The sequence below is a fragment of the Pagrus major genome, chromosome 10 (assembly GCF_040436345.1).
Source record: "Pagrus major chromosome 10, Pma_NU_1.0".
NCBI lineage: Eukaryota > Metazoa > Chordata > Actinopteri > Spariformes > Sparidae > Pagrus > Pagrus major.
This window is the reverse complement of record NC_133224.1, coordinates 4,770,641-4,786,755: the sequence shown is the minus strand read 5'-3', so window position 1 is coordinate 4,786,755 and position 16,115 is coordinate 4,770,641. Positions and strand designations below refer to the sequence as shown.

Below are 16,115 nucleotides of genomic sequence, written 5' to 3'. Positions count from 1 at the left end.
CTTCCTCTCGCCGCCGATTCAAACGACCCTCATTACGACCTTTTCCCTTTCCTCTCTCGTTTGCTTATTATCTTTTTCTCCTGAGTGCTTGTACCTCTTTCCTCACCTCTAAGAATAGAGCAGACTGTTTCAACAGACAAGACTTTGTTTGTTTAAATAGCCTTTAGCTTAATGGCTGCACCGCCCAGACGTGAAAAACAAAGGGATGTATGTGTGCGGTTCCTTTATGTACGAGGTTGTTTCTAAGAAAAATGTAAAGAGAGGTAGAGAGTGTAGGCTACTGAAAGACCATAGTAAGTTTTAAAGAGTCTCTAACTAGGTTGTCTGGAGCTTTCAATAACGTGGAGTTTGCCAGAAAGATACATTACATCCATGAACATTGCACATGTGGGCAGACAAAGAGATAACTAACTAGGTGGAGGACTAGTTAGCTGTGACACCAAACCATCTGAGGAATAATGTGAGGAAGCATCCTGGAGTAGTCCAACGGTAACGTTAGCTTGACACTCAAGTAAGGGAGCGGTGACAACAAGAATGAATGGAACAAAACCTCCCATGCAGTTGAGTTTTAGGTTACATGGGTCGTGTTTGAATACTTATTTGATTTACTGACATGTTAGTTCTCCATTGTTCGACCTTAATTTCCTGTAAAAGTCCCAGACAGTCGTTAGCCAGAAAGCTGACGATGGTTACAGGTAAATATTTGTGATTCGTGTGTTTTGCTGCGTCAGCCAATGACAAGCCAATATTTCATACTCGTGACCAATGACAATGACACCCCCACGAGTAAGAACACCAACTCGGAAAGCTGGAGAAATATTTTATCCACAACTCGTCGACTTTGACGTCATGTACGCAGAAACGTGGGGGACAAAAGTAAGAAAACGTAGAACGACCTAAGTTAGAAAAGTTATCGTCTTTGCAGCATCCGTGTCATCTCATCAGATTCTGTGCATTGCTGAGTCCTTTCGTTTGGTGTTTTTAAGTAAATTCATGTGGATCAACATTGAAAGAACAAGACAACTTAACTTTGAAATACTTTTAGAGCAGCAGCAGCGCAGTTAGATAGCAGAAAATACTGTAAATGTGTAAAAGCATGTACGTCTTCGTGGCTGATGCTGAGCGTTAAGAGAGGCCTCTGTTGCAGCAGCAGTTCTCTGTGTGTCTGGTTTTATAGTTTGTTTTGTTTCGTGTCCTTCACCCTGTTTTACGAGCACTTTCCTCCCCCCTCTGACTGGGTCTACATGGAAGAAGCCATTGTTTGGGTTACTAAAACTGCTGTTTAGAAATCATTAATTCATGGTCGGGTCTTTTCCCTATTAACCTTCCTCTGGTGTTCGGGTCGGCACCGACCCGTTTTCAAGTTTTAAATGCATTAAAAAACACGTAAATTAGTTTATTGCGTCAAGGCTTTTTGACTTTGTCAAGAACCTCTATTTCAACAAAATAAAACAAAAAAAAATGTTTTCACTAAATTATAAAATGCTCTGGTTGAAATTATGACCTTTGTGTTGTTCGGGTCGGTTTCGACCCAGTTATAAAAGTAAGATTATAAAGCACCCAAAAGCAACCAAAACTTAAATCATAAGTGCACTGTCAGCCAAAACACTGACAGCCAGCTCCTCTCCCAATCATGTGAGCTTTAGGGGATTCTCATTTTGCCTTGTTTTCCAGTATACCTGCACAAAAATAAATATAAAATATTGGTGTTCTTCTTCATGCTGGAGTGTACAGATCCTGCAATGAGGCCACTGAGAGTCTTTGGGACGCATCGACAGGCAGAAATATTTTCCGAGCAACAATGTCACTTCAGACCTTTCGCATGATATCAAGAGTCCTCAGATTTGACAACAGAGATACCAGAGCAAGATCTGACAAGCTTGCCCCCATCAGGGATGTCTGGGAGAGATGGACGCAGCTCCTTCCACTGATGTTCAACCCAGGGCCAGAGGTGACAGTGGATGAACGTCTTGTCCCTTTCCGAGGAAAATGCCCCTTCCGGCAATACATACCCAGTAAGCCAGGGAAGTACGGCATAAAAATCTGGGCAGCCTGCGATGCAAAAACCAGCTATGCCTGGAAACTACAGATTTACACAGGCAAAGCTGCGAGTGGCATCCCTGAGAAGAACCAAGGAAAACGTGTGGTCCTCGATATGACTGCTGGACTGCAGGGTCACAATATCACTTGTGACAATTTTTTTACCAGCTATGACCTTGGACAAGAACTTCTCAGGAGGAAACTTACCATGGTGGGCACAGTGAAGAAAAATAAACCTGAGCTACCTGCTGAAATCTTGCAGGTGAAGGACAGGGCTCCACTTTCCTCAAAGTTTGCTTTTACAGACACCACCACTGTTGTCTCATATTGTCCAAAAAGAAAACGGAATGTGATACTTATGTCAACTCTTCACAAAGATGCAGCTGTGTCATCAGGAAGTGACAAAAAGCCCACAATCATCCTCGACTACAACAAAAACAAAGGAGGAGTGGACAACCTGGACAAGCTGACTGCCACCTACACTTGCCAGCGAATGACCAGGAGATGGCCAATGGTTGTGTTTTACAACATCCTTGATGTGTCTGCATGTAACGCATTTGTGTTGTGGACCCACATCCACCAAGGGTGGAACTCAACCAAAAAAGCCAAGCGGAGAATGTTTCTTGAGGAGCTGGGAAATTCACTTGTCAAGCCACACATTGAGCGAAGGGAACAGTTGCCCAGAGACCCAGACGCTGCCGCCTTGGTCAGACAGCTGCAGAGCTCACCTTGCACTCCGTCCACGTCATCAGCAACACAAAGAGCATCCACAACAGCATCCTCCTCAGCCAGCCCTGCCTCAACACCAGCCAGAACAGCCACAGCCACAACCCCACTCAGGCCACCTGACTCTAAAAGAAAGAGGTGTCAAGTCTGCCCAAGCAGTAAGGACAGAAAGACAAACGTATTGTGCTTCAAGTGCAAGAAATATCTCTGCAAAGAACACACTAAAAGTGTCACTTTTTGCCACACATGCATCTGAACACACACACATACACATGCATGTTCTTGCAGACAGAGACTTTTACTCTGATTTGGTATTTTGGTTTGATTTGCTGGATTGGTTGTTGTTTGTTTGACCTTGCAAATCTATATTTTGTGTTATGACCTGTTCTGCTTTTCATTTTGTGTTTATGTTAAAGTTCTATTGCTGAAAAAAAATACTTGCTTTTTTACTTCAAGAAAAATAGCCTTTTTCTTGAAGTAAATATATATGGGTCGAAATTGACCCGTAACACCATAGATGTTACTATAGTTAATAATATTAAAATGAAAAAATAAATAAAACAAATTTATTTAAGAGATGTGTTCTAATAGTGCTTAGTAATAGTCAGGTAACACAACAACCTTTTATTTATTTATATGATTCTGTTGAGGTTCATTTTACCATTTTTTAAAATTGAAATCGAGGGGCATACTGACAAAAAAAAGGCCCAGAGGCCCACACCAAAAATATTAAAACCAATATTTTCATGGATATGGAAGCCTAACAAGGTTACCAAGAGATGAGAAACAAATTGGATGATAGGTAATTGTTTTTAGTGTATTTTACAGCTGATTTAAGACACGGGTCAAAACCGACCCGTTAACATAAGAGATGGTAACAGAAAGCGAACACAAGAGGAAGGTTAAGGAACGATCGGACTTCCCTGCATCACAAATTGTACCTCACAGAATATCTGCGACTGTAATAATGGAGACTCTTTGCTTCCTTTTCCCTTAAAACCAGCAAGAGAGAGTATTTGTTTCCATGTGAATGTGTGTGTATACATGTTTTCATGTGTGTGTGTGTGCAAGCCGGGATAAAAGGGTCAAATTCCCATGACTGCAGGAAATTAAAGTTTATTTCCAAAGTGCACCGTCCCTCCCATCACACACACGCCACCTCCAGCTAAGGCTAATCTCTCAGCGACGCCCCTCGGATAGTGTATGATTACATAATGCACATTCACAGAGAGCGGAGATGAAGGACTAAGACAAATCCAGAGAGGGAAAACAGCCCGGGCTTCCAAGCGTGAAGGATCGAGTATTTTCCCTGCAGTCCTGCATCATTTCAATCAATTACAGGATGATGAAAAATTACACAAAATTACAGATTAGTCAGATGCATTAAGATGTTTCACAATTTGCTTTTCAACTTCTATTGAAGCACAGATGCATCATCCGATTACTGCAGCAGTTGCAGTCAATGTAGCTGCTCAGAGAAACCTTTTGTTGGATGAAAAAACGGATAAACTGAGTGAGGTTGATAGATTTCTGATAGAGGACTGATGGACTGTTTATATAAGAATTTAAATAAGAAAGAGAGAAAACAACAGAAATGAGATCAGAGAGTTGGTGTGGAGTCCCCTCGGAGATTGGAGCGTGAGAATGAACTCCCGACAACTCCAAATAAGACCAAATCTGTCTCGCAGCGACTGACACGTTTCACAAAGAATTCACTCGACCCTGCCAATGAAGCTAACAAACACACACATGCAAACACACACACAGGTGCATGCACACACGCCCGAATAACCAGCACATGCAGCCAAGCATGGAGATAAATGTAAAGACCGACGTATAAGAAAGAAACCAGAAGGGTTTGGAGGCAAAGAAAGAGGGAGCCGAGCGAGATGAAGATGTTTGCGATGGAGAAGTGAGATGAAATAAGAGGAGTGAGGGGGTGGAAACAGTCGCAGAAACAGAAGTGCAGAAGAAGAAACCCAGAGGAGACAAAAACAACAGAAAACTCAAAGACAAACAGGGGAGGGAGGCAGGGAGCACGGAGGGAGGTGGTACAGAGACCGTGACGGACTGGGTGGACTGGAGAGATTTCACCCCAGGGGAGAAACTGAGGACGAAGATTCCCACACTTACTGACAGAGAGCTTTGTCTGTGAGCCAGACAGTAGATTCAGGCTGTTCACAGTGTCTGAAGTTATTATTCAGCTGCATACAAGAAATATAAACATCTCTGGGCATCTAGATAGATACATCTATAGGTGGATCAATCTAAGATGACAGATCGATTTTAGATCAATCTAACAACTATCTTTGATCAATCAATCCAATCTTAGACCTTAGATTGATGTAAGATAGATCTAAGATGATCTAAGATGATAGATCTTAGATCTAGCTTAGATTTATCTTAGATGTATCTGTCTTAGAACTATCTTGGATCAAGATCTAAGATCGATCGGTGAAGATTGAAAGATCTATCTTAAATCTTTGATCGATCAAAGATAGCTTTAAGACAATATAATATAAATAGCTAATAGTTAATGTAGCTGACGTATCCAGCTTTGGCTACACCTGCAATGTTTCAAGCTGACCTGAAAATGTTCTTCAGCTAAATATTTATGCGAGTTAAAGCCGACTTCACGGCTTCGCAGCTCACAAAGTCAGCCAGAAAAAGTGACTGTGAGCTGGGAAGGAAACAGTAAAAGATCCCACCTCTCCAGAATATCCAGGAGTCACAAGTACACCGCCGACAACATGATCCCTTTACCGCGATTTCCAGATGTTTGCTGTTATTTTTGCTGTTATTTTTGCTGCAACCACTGCTTCATTCAACAGCTTTAGTTCAAGTGAAAAAAGGGAATGTTTTGTTGTGTTTTACAAGCTCCACATCCTTCCTCTCTGGCAGGGTTTACTAGGGTTGAAGGCCGTGTTTTGGTAACTGAAGTTTGTGTTTACAAATGACTAATTCGAGGTCTTTTTCCTATTAGGGAACACAAGGCATTCTGTGCATCCCAGATTGTTCCGAGTGGGGTTATTTGGGAAGTCCATTCCCTGAATCTTAACTTGCCTTCAGGAATACCCTGATGTTATTCCCCGATTTTTCCTGGCATGTGGCTCAAAACTATAAGATATGACATTATATATATAAATCTATAAAACAGATATGTTGGCTGTCAATGGGAGTTTATAGAAGCTGAGCTACAAGCGGTCGATAGTGAGAGATTTACTCATGTTTTCCCATGAATCTTACTGTGTAACTGAACCCTGACCTGATGGGAAAGGGCATACATCCATAAAGAAAAAAAAATTAACTAAGGGCAAGAGAAGAAAAAGTAAAAAGGTGAGGAGGGCAGGGAACAGGATGTATGATGTTTTGAGCCAGATGGGAAAACAGACACAGGCACACTTGTTTCAGTCACTTAAGGGAGATTAATTGACTTTATTCACTTGAGGCCTTAATCTTAAAGGTCACTTTGTGAGGGTCTGATTTTTTGTCCCAGAAATGGATGAGTCCAAAATAAATGACAGTTTTATGTCCTTACAACATGAGTAATACATGTTCACACAGATGTGTAATCCTTGAGTCCCAACACATTGTTTCTTATTAGATGAAGTGACATTAAGAAGCCAGTATTATGAGTATTAAATATTGGTTTCTTAAAGGTCGCCTTTGTAAGAAAGTTGATTTTTGAGCTCCCAACTCGCCAAATTCTGGCGCTTCTGGGATTGTAGGTCGGGTCGGTACCCATCCCAAAGCGTCAGCTGGGAATAAATTGGGATTGAGACTCAATAAACATTAAAAAAGGACAAAATAAACAAGATCCCCATGAGGAAATAAGGACAGAGATGCAGCAAAAACAAAAAGACGACTATAATTAAGAAAAACAACATATCATCTGCATAAAGTTTGGACAATTGTGCAGTTTTATGACGCATCAGTTGAGTTTCTTATATGTAGTTTAGACTGACTGATACTTTAACTGAATAAAAACTAATCAAACTAAATATTATTGGACAATTTATCTTTGCAATACTGCAAAATAGCTCCATTATAATAATCCATTATGGTTTTAACAGTGTTTTGGACAAATTAACAGAAAAACCTGGAATAATCAGAACCAATCACCCTTGAAGAGACACACATTCAATACAACTTAAAGTGGCTATAAACAATATTTTTAATATAATCAAATGACAATGTCAAAATATTGGGAATATCAGCTGATTCTGCAGATCCTCTCAGCTTTAAGCAACTTTATAAAGAGTTTTAGCTTGTTGTTTCGCTGTCCGGCCTCCAACTTCACTGTTCTGGTCCACTATCACCACTCTCATAATGTCATTTATGTCATAATAAGCTTTTTTTCTGAGAAAAGCTGTAAAAACCCACTGTAGCCTCAACAGCAGACCGAAAAACGGGGGCTGGTGGAGACCAAAAACTGAGCTAAAATTGATCAAATATTAAGGTAAATAAGGTGCCCTGTGGAGTTTCTGACCACTAATGGTGATATGTTTCTATGATGGAGCCCCTGTTCTGCCGATGCTTTCACCCTCTTTCTACTGATCTAATGGGGGCAGTAATGCACTGAGAAATGTAGTAATGTGGCAGCAACAAGAAGAAGAAACTTACGAGGAAATATTGATGTAAACCCTGCTTTGTAAATGACTTTGGAGGGAGAAAACCCTAGTAATGTCCACCTCAAAGATGCCCTATGGTGCGAGAAAAGATACAAAAACTAAATTTAGCTGCTGAGTAAAAGAGAATGAGAATCAAATCCCGATGGAGATGAGCTACAGAGTGATTCATTGTTTATTAGAGACCATGTGTAAACTGGGCCTGAATCAGCAGCGTGGTCATAAGTTGAGCGGGTCGGAGGTTAATAACCCTGAGAGGGAACAACGGTATGGGAGAGAGCAGCTGAGTCTGAGAAAAGCAGCTTACATACCAACCGGTCTCAGGAGAAAGGCTACGGACTCCACTTCTACAATCAGCTGTGTTTGTTTCTGAGCATCGGCTCAACTCTCCACTCGGTGATCCTCCTGACCTCCGCGATCCCTCCAGCCCCAATAAACACCAGATCAAACCTCCCAGTCTGCAGCCAGCGAGGTGTTTGAAAAGATTTACGGTTTATTTGTGAAATTCTCCGACTTTATTGGCTGGATTTACTACCTTAGAGTTCAGATGGATAAGCTGATTGCACATAAACAGTATTTCAAAGCAGGGAGTAGTCCAGCGGCAAGAAGAGGAATGGATGTGCAAGTGAACATGAGCAGCGGGAAAGTGTTGAGATGCTTTCTGCTGCTGGTATCAAAAACTGATACTGAGACATTGTACAGGTAGTGATGATTGTGTCGGGAGCTGGGAGGTAAGAAAAGCACTCAGCCTCTATCGTAAACAGCTCCAAAAAACAACTTTTTATTGGCTCCAGTTCCCCATGAGATTATTTTTTCTACCCATAGCAGGCAGAAATAGCTAAAACCATCGTTTTTGGATGTAAGAGGAGCTTTTCTGAAAAGCTCCTTATCAGAAAACCAACATTGGTCATTTTCCAATATCTTAAAAATGTGTTTGTGTTCAGTAGTGAAACAGGAAGTGTTTTTTCTTATACTGCCTTTTTCTGATAGTTTACTCAGCCGAGTCACCAGAATAAAATGGCGGCATTGTACATTTCTGCATACGTTAAATTCAACCCTTCCTCATCAGAAAACGACAAAGACAGGCTCATTACAGCCCATATTTAAATTTTGTGTTACCTAACCAAGTAGTTTGTCGAACCTAAACCTTTTAGTTTTAGTACCTAAACCCAACCAAGTAGTTTGTGTCTACCTAGGTATTTTGAGCTAAACTTGACCAGACCTTGAGCAAACAGTCACAACATAAAAGTTTCAACGGATCCCTACGAGATGAAACATACAAATCTAACATATCAATGGTTTTCATTTCATTCATTCTGGCAATTGGGTTGATGTTATTGTAGTTTTTAGCATTTTGCACACTCCTTAGGCTCAATATGTTTTTCAACATTTTTAAAACGCGCCCCAAATACCCCAAGATAAACTGCACTTTAACTCCTGTCAGCGGTATCTGAAATATTGAGTGAGACACGTGGATGTGTAAATTGTGAAACATCCTTTGCCCTTTCTTATCATAGCTGACAGATTGGATTGCTCACACATGTGTACAGAATGTTTTCTTTGACCGAAGAGAGTTGACTCAACGTCTTCCTGTTTCACACTCATTCCTCAGATTCACCGACTCTCCCTCGACAATCGGAGGGGTCATTCTCACTTAAGGACAGTTCAACCTCAGCTTTGAAGCCTGAACTCAAAACAAAACTATTGGGCTAACATCATAATCTCCTTACCTCTTGGGATGCTGATCTTGAAGTCCAGGTCTCTCTCTTCCAGGTGGTACAAGGCCACTTCCTGTAGCCGGGCTCGCTCCAGCTCCGACAGGCTCTGGATGGGCACCGGCTGCAACCGCACACTCTGACCCAACATGGTCGCCCACGTGTGGTCCCCCTGCAACAAAAGAAAGAGAGGTTAGCGACAACTGGGGAAAGAATGTAAAGATGAAAGGTAGATGGAGACTGCACAGACCATTAATCACAATCATCGGTTATCATTTTATCTGTTTACAACTAATTTTCTGCTGACAATTCAGCCAGAAACCAGACCCCCGACAGGCGGCCATTATCAACCAACCATCAAGTTCTTAAAGGCAAAGAAAATTAAGCAGTGACTCACAAGTAACTCGACTCTCTCGGTCTCTAACAAGACAAATGCTATAAACACCAATATTCCACCTCCCTCATAGTTTTACATTACGACATAGTACGATTACATTCTTTGCAAATACCCGTTCGGTTGTGCTCAGTCTTTGTCTGTTAGCCTTGAGTTTTCTGCACAATGAGAGCTAATTTAAGTCTCTCTCTCCAGCCCCCGACCTTCCTTTTTAACAGAGGAAGCACCATTGATTTAACACAAGTTTACTCTGCATAGAAAGAGTCCTGCTCAGCCCGTGAAAAGACTTGTTTCACTTCTTTTAAGTCAAGTTTCGAGTTGACCCAAACTAAAACTACACCTAGTATAAAGTGAAAGAGTCAGGATTGTATCCCTGGACTACCCCGTTTAATGCAGTCTTGTCCCTCAATAAGACCTTTGAGTTTACAAGTTTTGATCACAATACAGTCTGAGACAAAAAGTCATAAGATGAACGTACTGTAAAGTACTCTTACTGTACTGTACTTTACTGCAGGGCTCTGTGGTGAAATCCATTCATCACTCACTTAAACACTGACAAATACATAGAAAAGAACGATTGTTAGTCCAGTAAAACATTTTCAAATATTCCCTCGTGGACATGTTGTGGTGAATATGGTCTGAAACAGATGTTAACTTACATTTAAGAAATACTTTACTCTTTGGATAAACATTTAAGTGGATACATTTATCTGAGTAGCAGAGAGACTTAGATAGGATGAGCAATTAGCACGTTAGCGTGTATATTTAAGCACAGGTGAACTGACTAATGTGGCATTTTGACTCCTTCCCCATTACCAGGAGACCAGTTTTCCTTTCTTTTCCTTTTTTCCTTGTGTGTCACGGTAGGAGTGAGACATCTCGCCTCTTTCTTATCTCTGTCGTGAGTTGAACGTGTGCAGTAGCGATCAGGCTGCTGGCAAAAGTTCGTGTAGTGACTAACAATCAATTGATTAATCGAGAAAATGATCTTTAGTTGCAATTCTGTACAAAAAGCAGCCCTGCACTGAGTGCTTTTCAATCCAGGAAACAGAAAAAAAATGAAGTGAAAAGTGAATATAGTCCAGAGTAAAGGGCAGTGTGTTTGATACTGAGGCTACAAAGGTTAACAAGAACCAGACAAACACACTCTACATCTGAGGTTTCACAACCGGGTCACCCCATCACACAAAAATGTGCCCCACAGAATATGCTCATGAGGTTAAGTCTGAGGAATTTGGCACAAAGATAAATCAACATGGTGATACACAGAGGGACTGCACTTGATTAAGAAAGTCATATATCCAAACTTCTACTGTCTTTACATGGTCAGTACTGGAGAGGAGGAGCTACCAAAGTCAGATACTTAAGTTACAGATGTCTGAAACACATCAAGGAGCCCCATGTGGATGCTTTTTTAAAATATATATATATGTAATGGCTCATAAACAAAGACTTTTATCCTTCATCTTTAACAATTTGTCGTATATTATCAGGTTAACCACTGTCTGAACAATTACAGCTGTCAAACACAGTGAAAAGTACAATATTTCCTACATAACTATAGTAGAGAAGGATAAAGTTTTTCGTAGGACATCTGTAACACAGTGCATCTCACAGCTCAGACCAAGATGTCTCAGACTATAGACTACAGACTAAAGCTTGTTTAATAAGCACATGATCCTCATGACTGGTACAGATCTTCATGTGTTAAAGAGTTTCCCTTTATGTAATGTGCACTGTGAAGTTATAGTTAGTCACCAAAGTCAAACATGTTCATCAATTGAAATTGCTCTGAGCCTCTCTGGTTTTGTCTTTGGCTCTGAGCCGTCATCGAACATTTACAGACTATAAGAGCAACATTCTTAAACTGAGCTGTTTTTCCCTACATGGCCTCCGTACTTACAGAAAGTATGCTGAGGTAATGGAGGATAATTAGGGTAAGATGTATGTTCAAGTCTCCTTTTTCACATTGGACTCTGAGTTGTTTCCTTGCGGGTAAAAATCGTTTCTTATTGTTTTGTTTTCTTTACTTCTTCAGACGGGAAAACATTAAAGGCACTTTTAGCTCCTATGTGCCTGAAACTATTCGCATAAAAGCAACATGAAGCTTTAAACTCAATAAATTAGATTATTTCTGCCCCACGTAATGGATGCAAGTTGAAACTCTAGGAGCATCATGTTTTGTATCACTGGACTGGATATCATTGTATCAAAGCTCAGAAAATCGCTTTAGCTGACCAACATGTGTGTACTTTATATAATCACTGTTTTGTAAGCAATCAGCCTTCAGCCTTATCTCATCCCCGACTTAATCGCGGTAACCTTTCATACTTATTTACACTGACTGCCTCTCTCTGTGTGTATATGTTTACTTCCACATGTGTGTGACGGTGTCATGTGTATAACCGGGCCGGGCCTCAGCCCACACTGCGCAGCCTGATTGGAGAAAATTGCTTTGGCCTTAATGCTAAGCGTAAGCAGACGATCACACTGTGGCGAAGCTGGATGAGAGCTGGCTGCAGAGGTCGGCGAGGAGGCCCCGTCTACGTTTTTCTAAAACCGGTGACTTATAATGTCTCAGAGCAAACGTGGTGCAGAGGGAAACAATACTATGGAGAGGCTGGTTTGTCCACTGAAATGTCAGTGGTCAGAGCTGACATTTAGGATCTAAACCTATACATTATGTCCTATATTTTCTCTTTCTCTGGGACGCGTATATTTACAGTATGTGGCACCAAATGAAACATACGTCACAGCACACATCTTTGTGTTATTGCATTGTGAAAACATCCAGTTTCAAGTTAATTATGACGAAAATGTACAATATGCAGTATCGACTGTGGAGCAAATTGAATCGTGGTGTCACGGATTTAATTCTAAATCAGATATCGATTGAAATGAGCTTTCAACTTGTGCACATCCGTCAAGTGTCCAAAGGAAATAAACATTTCAAAGAGGACACAGCTAACTTACCGGTAGCTGTGTTGTAAAAAGCACCCAAAAGTCGTACTTAAAAGTAAAGTTATCGTGTTTAAATATTACTTAAAAAAGTAGTATAAGTCCTTCTTAAAGTCTTAAAGTATCTGATATTAAAAGTATTTTAGTATTAAAAGTAATTTTCTGGCAACAGATGTACTTAAGTATCAAAAGTACAAGTAAAAGCAAATTAACCATATATTGACATGTATGTGTAAACAGTTTTCTTGATGCGTTGGTCAATTATCAGATTTGATATTCAGCAATTTTTCTGATTATCAGAAGATTATCAGCAGCATGTAATCTGAAAAGTAACTAGTAACTAAAGTTATCAAATAAATGTAGTGGAGTGGAAGTATAAAGTGGCAGAAATTGGAAATACTCAAGTAAAGTACAAGTACCTCAAAGTTGTACTTCAGTAAAATACTTGAGTAGATGTACTTAGTTACATTCCATCACTGACCGGTAGCCTGCAGCTGCTCTTCCAGACGCTTAAACTGTGTACACAAAGACGATCAACGGACCAGACTGGAGGAAACTCCTTGTTTCAAAGATCCTTTATTGATTTCTTTGAGAAGAGGGCTTACTCATGGGGGAAAAACTGAACTGATTACATTCCCAAAGATCCTTTATTGACTTATTTGGAAAGATGTTTACTCAGGACAGTTTTAAGAAGCCGACCTTTGTAACTGAATTTCCATCTTGTGTTGTTTATTGTTGAATCACTGAAGAATGGCTTTTATAACTCTGGGATCTGTATTTTTGGTGAATGTTTTCGGAGCTTGTCTGCAAAAAGCCGCCAAGATAAAGTCAAGCTGTTGTTGTAATGTCGCCCTATCTTTTTAGAGGAGACTATGAAAATGTAAACAGCAGTTGTCAGGGCAAACAAATCCAGATGCGAATCCAGCAAAAGCATAGCTGTCAGGGATTAATTTATTTTTTTAAGCACACAGATAACTGTAAGCTATAGACAAGAGCAGACAACTAGATATAAAACCACTGGTATCCAGTATAAAAAGTATAAACAGCAACAAAGCCACGGCAGCCATTCTGTCCAAGAGTACAGAGATCTGAAGTGAGTCGACACCTCTTTCAATGGGTGCTGCCATTTTATGAGATGCTGATACAATAAGATAAAGGGTGATTTCAGTTGATGGCCTGAGGTAGGAGGAGATGAGTTATGCAGCTGTCGGTCCAGGTTCAACTCTTTGAGTGATTATGCAAAGAAGTTTGAAGTTAATATCTGTTGTGGTATTTTCCAATTCGGGTAATTAAAAAATTGCAGCCGTGACTGAGACAAAAATTCAGCCCTCAGGTCTCCAGTGGCGATGGATGCCACCCAGGAAAGCAGATTTGAACTTGTCCAACACTTCGCTCGAATTCACTTGATTAAACTGGGGCGTCTGTGTATGAACTCGTTGTTTCCACACGTGAGATTTTTCAATTGATACGCTATGAAGATATTATATGTGTTCAATCATTTGTTGCTGAGTCACTCTGTTGCTGGTTGAATGGATTAGCTCTGCTCAAGTTTGGATAAAGTGCCGTGTCGAAGTGTTGTTTGGCTCCTTTGTTTGGCTTCTTTGTTTGGCTCATTTTTGTGGTTAAATACAAAAAAAAACCATGTAAAAGCAAAGTGATTTAATATGATAATATACTGAGACTATAACCACGTTCAATCTGATTGTTCCAGTAGAGATCTGCATGTGGTTTGCGGCGGCATGAACATACGGTGTTTATTACTATTAAAAGAAAACCAAATACAACTTGTGGTGAAGAACTTTCTTCACAGTTCTGAAGATCAAACTCAAAGAAATATCAATGATGTGTTTGAGATGTGGTACAATGAGCTGGTCCTCACTGTACCACCATTGTAAGGAATCCAGTTGACAGGACTGTCATGGATCCAAGAAGCGTTGACTCAGATCACTTCTCGTTTTTTGGGGGGTTTTCTTGTTCAACTGTGGCTGCAGTCAATAACAGGAAGCAGGAGGGGAGACGATTTAAACCATATGGCAGACAAACATTAGAGATGGAGGACAAGGAGCACAATGAACCACAAAAAGACTTCACCGAATGCAAACACAAGCTTGAAAACCCGCACACAGATGTCACGACTGATTGACGAATGGTTCAGTCATGTCACTTACATCAAGAAGTTAGCGTAAGGTACCTTACTTGCATAACATCAAGGCACATCATGGATCGTAAGAAGATCTAGTTATTGAATTCAAAGATGGCTCCCATTCAGTCCAATGAGACTTGCTTGCCTGATGCTTACGCCAAAGGACTTACATACACTGGTGGCAGAGGCTACCAACAAGGTGCCGACTGCTCATCAGTGGCGATAACCATTCATATGCAATCACAAACCGATGGAAGAGCCACCGGGAGCTATTTGCTGTCGTGTTAAGAGTTTACAGACATCCTCTTATAATGGCGGTCTATGGGCAAGGCTGAGCAACTCTGTAGTCTCCAGGGCTTCATAATACACTCTTTATCTTGACACTTGGTCACACGTGGGACTTGAATCGCAATCACCTTTGGGAAAGTCCTGTGTACGACCCATCCAACCAACCCCTGGCTGGGACTTCTTCTCGCTCTTTATACTACTGCACTAGTGGAGCGCTACTGCACGCACTGACCAGGCTGCTGTAGCAGGATCTTTAGCTGCTTCATTAAAATATCGACAGATCTTTGGTCCAACAAAATTAAAAGTACAGTCTCCTTTATCTTGGAACAGCAACAAACCCTGATCAGACGACCTGAGAGACCTGCTGGTGATACCAGGCTCTGATGTAAGCGAGTGTCTGACCATGCAGAGCTCTGTAAGTGATCACAGGAACTTTAAATTGGATTATGAATTTGATACAGAGCCAGTGACGGGAAATCAAAATCTGTATCACGTGAGATCTTTTTCGGTGGAGCTGGTCTGAAGCTCTGCAGCAGCATTTCGACCACATGTGAACGATCCAGGCAGGTGAGAGTTACAATGATCAAGACGGGACGATATAAAAGCACAAATTATCATTTTCATCTCTGCTTAAAGACCAGACTAAGAGGCGGGAGATCAAACAGAGACGTTTACCAGGTGGAGTAATGGTAATCAGGGACATACCGTACAAAGCAGCATCTGCTCAAACGTCCATATTAAAACCCTTTAGCCAAAAGTCTAAAAAATGTAATAAAAAGCAGAAAGGAGCGTTTGCATGAGGTTTGTTTTTGTGCGTGATGAAGTGATAAAGTAAGAGAGCTCTGATAGCTAACAGATGCTTAATGCTTTTAACCTTTCACTCTTCTCTCCCCGCACACCAGACCTCACTCACTTTTTAGTCGTTTTTAAAGCTCTAACTCCTCTCCCTCGCTACTTCTCCCTCCGTCCCTCAGCTCCCCGTCAGGCTGATCGTTTACATTCATATCTCCCACGGGCGCTTCTGTTCGACTCTCCGTGTGCTCGTCATCATTAACCTCGGCCTTTCATCCTGCCCCCACCACTTCTTGGCAAAACAGCGCAAATGAGACGGAGATAAATACGAGTGCTCATTTGGGGTAGTGAGGTAGTTTGTTTTCTCTGAATTAACTGTTGCCATCGAAGATGTGTGGTGAAGATGTGACGCTTTAACACTTGGCAGCATT

The 16,115-nt window shown here is 40.9% G+C and overlaps 1 protein-coding gene across 3 annotated transcripts in view; it reads right to left on the bottom strand.

The window, feature by feature from the left end:
* Positions 1–16,115, bottom strand: part of arhgap36 (Rho GTPase activating protein 36) — a 60,925-nt gene that overhangs the window by 20,036 nt on the left and 24,774 nt on the right. For all 3 annotated transcript variants that reach the window (XM_073475505.1, XM_073475506.1, XM_073475507.1), the window contains one exon: positions 9,125–9,281. In XM_073475505.1, coding sequence (XP_073331606.1) covers positions 9,125–9,281 — 157 coding nt within the window. The remainder of the gene's footprint in view (positions 1–9,124; positions 9,282–16,115) is intronic.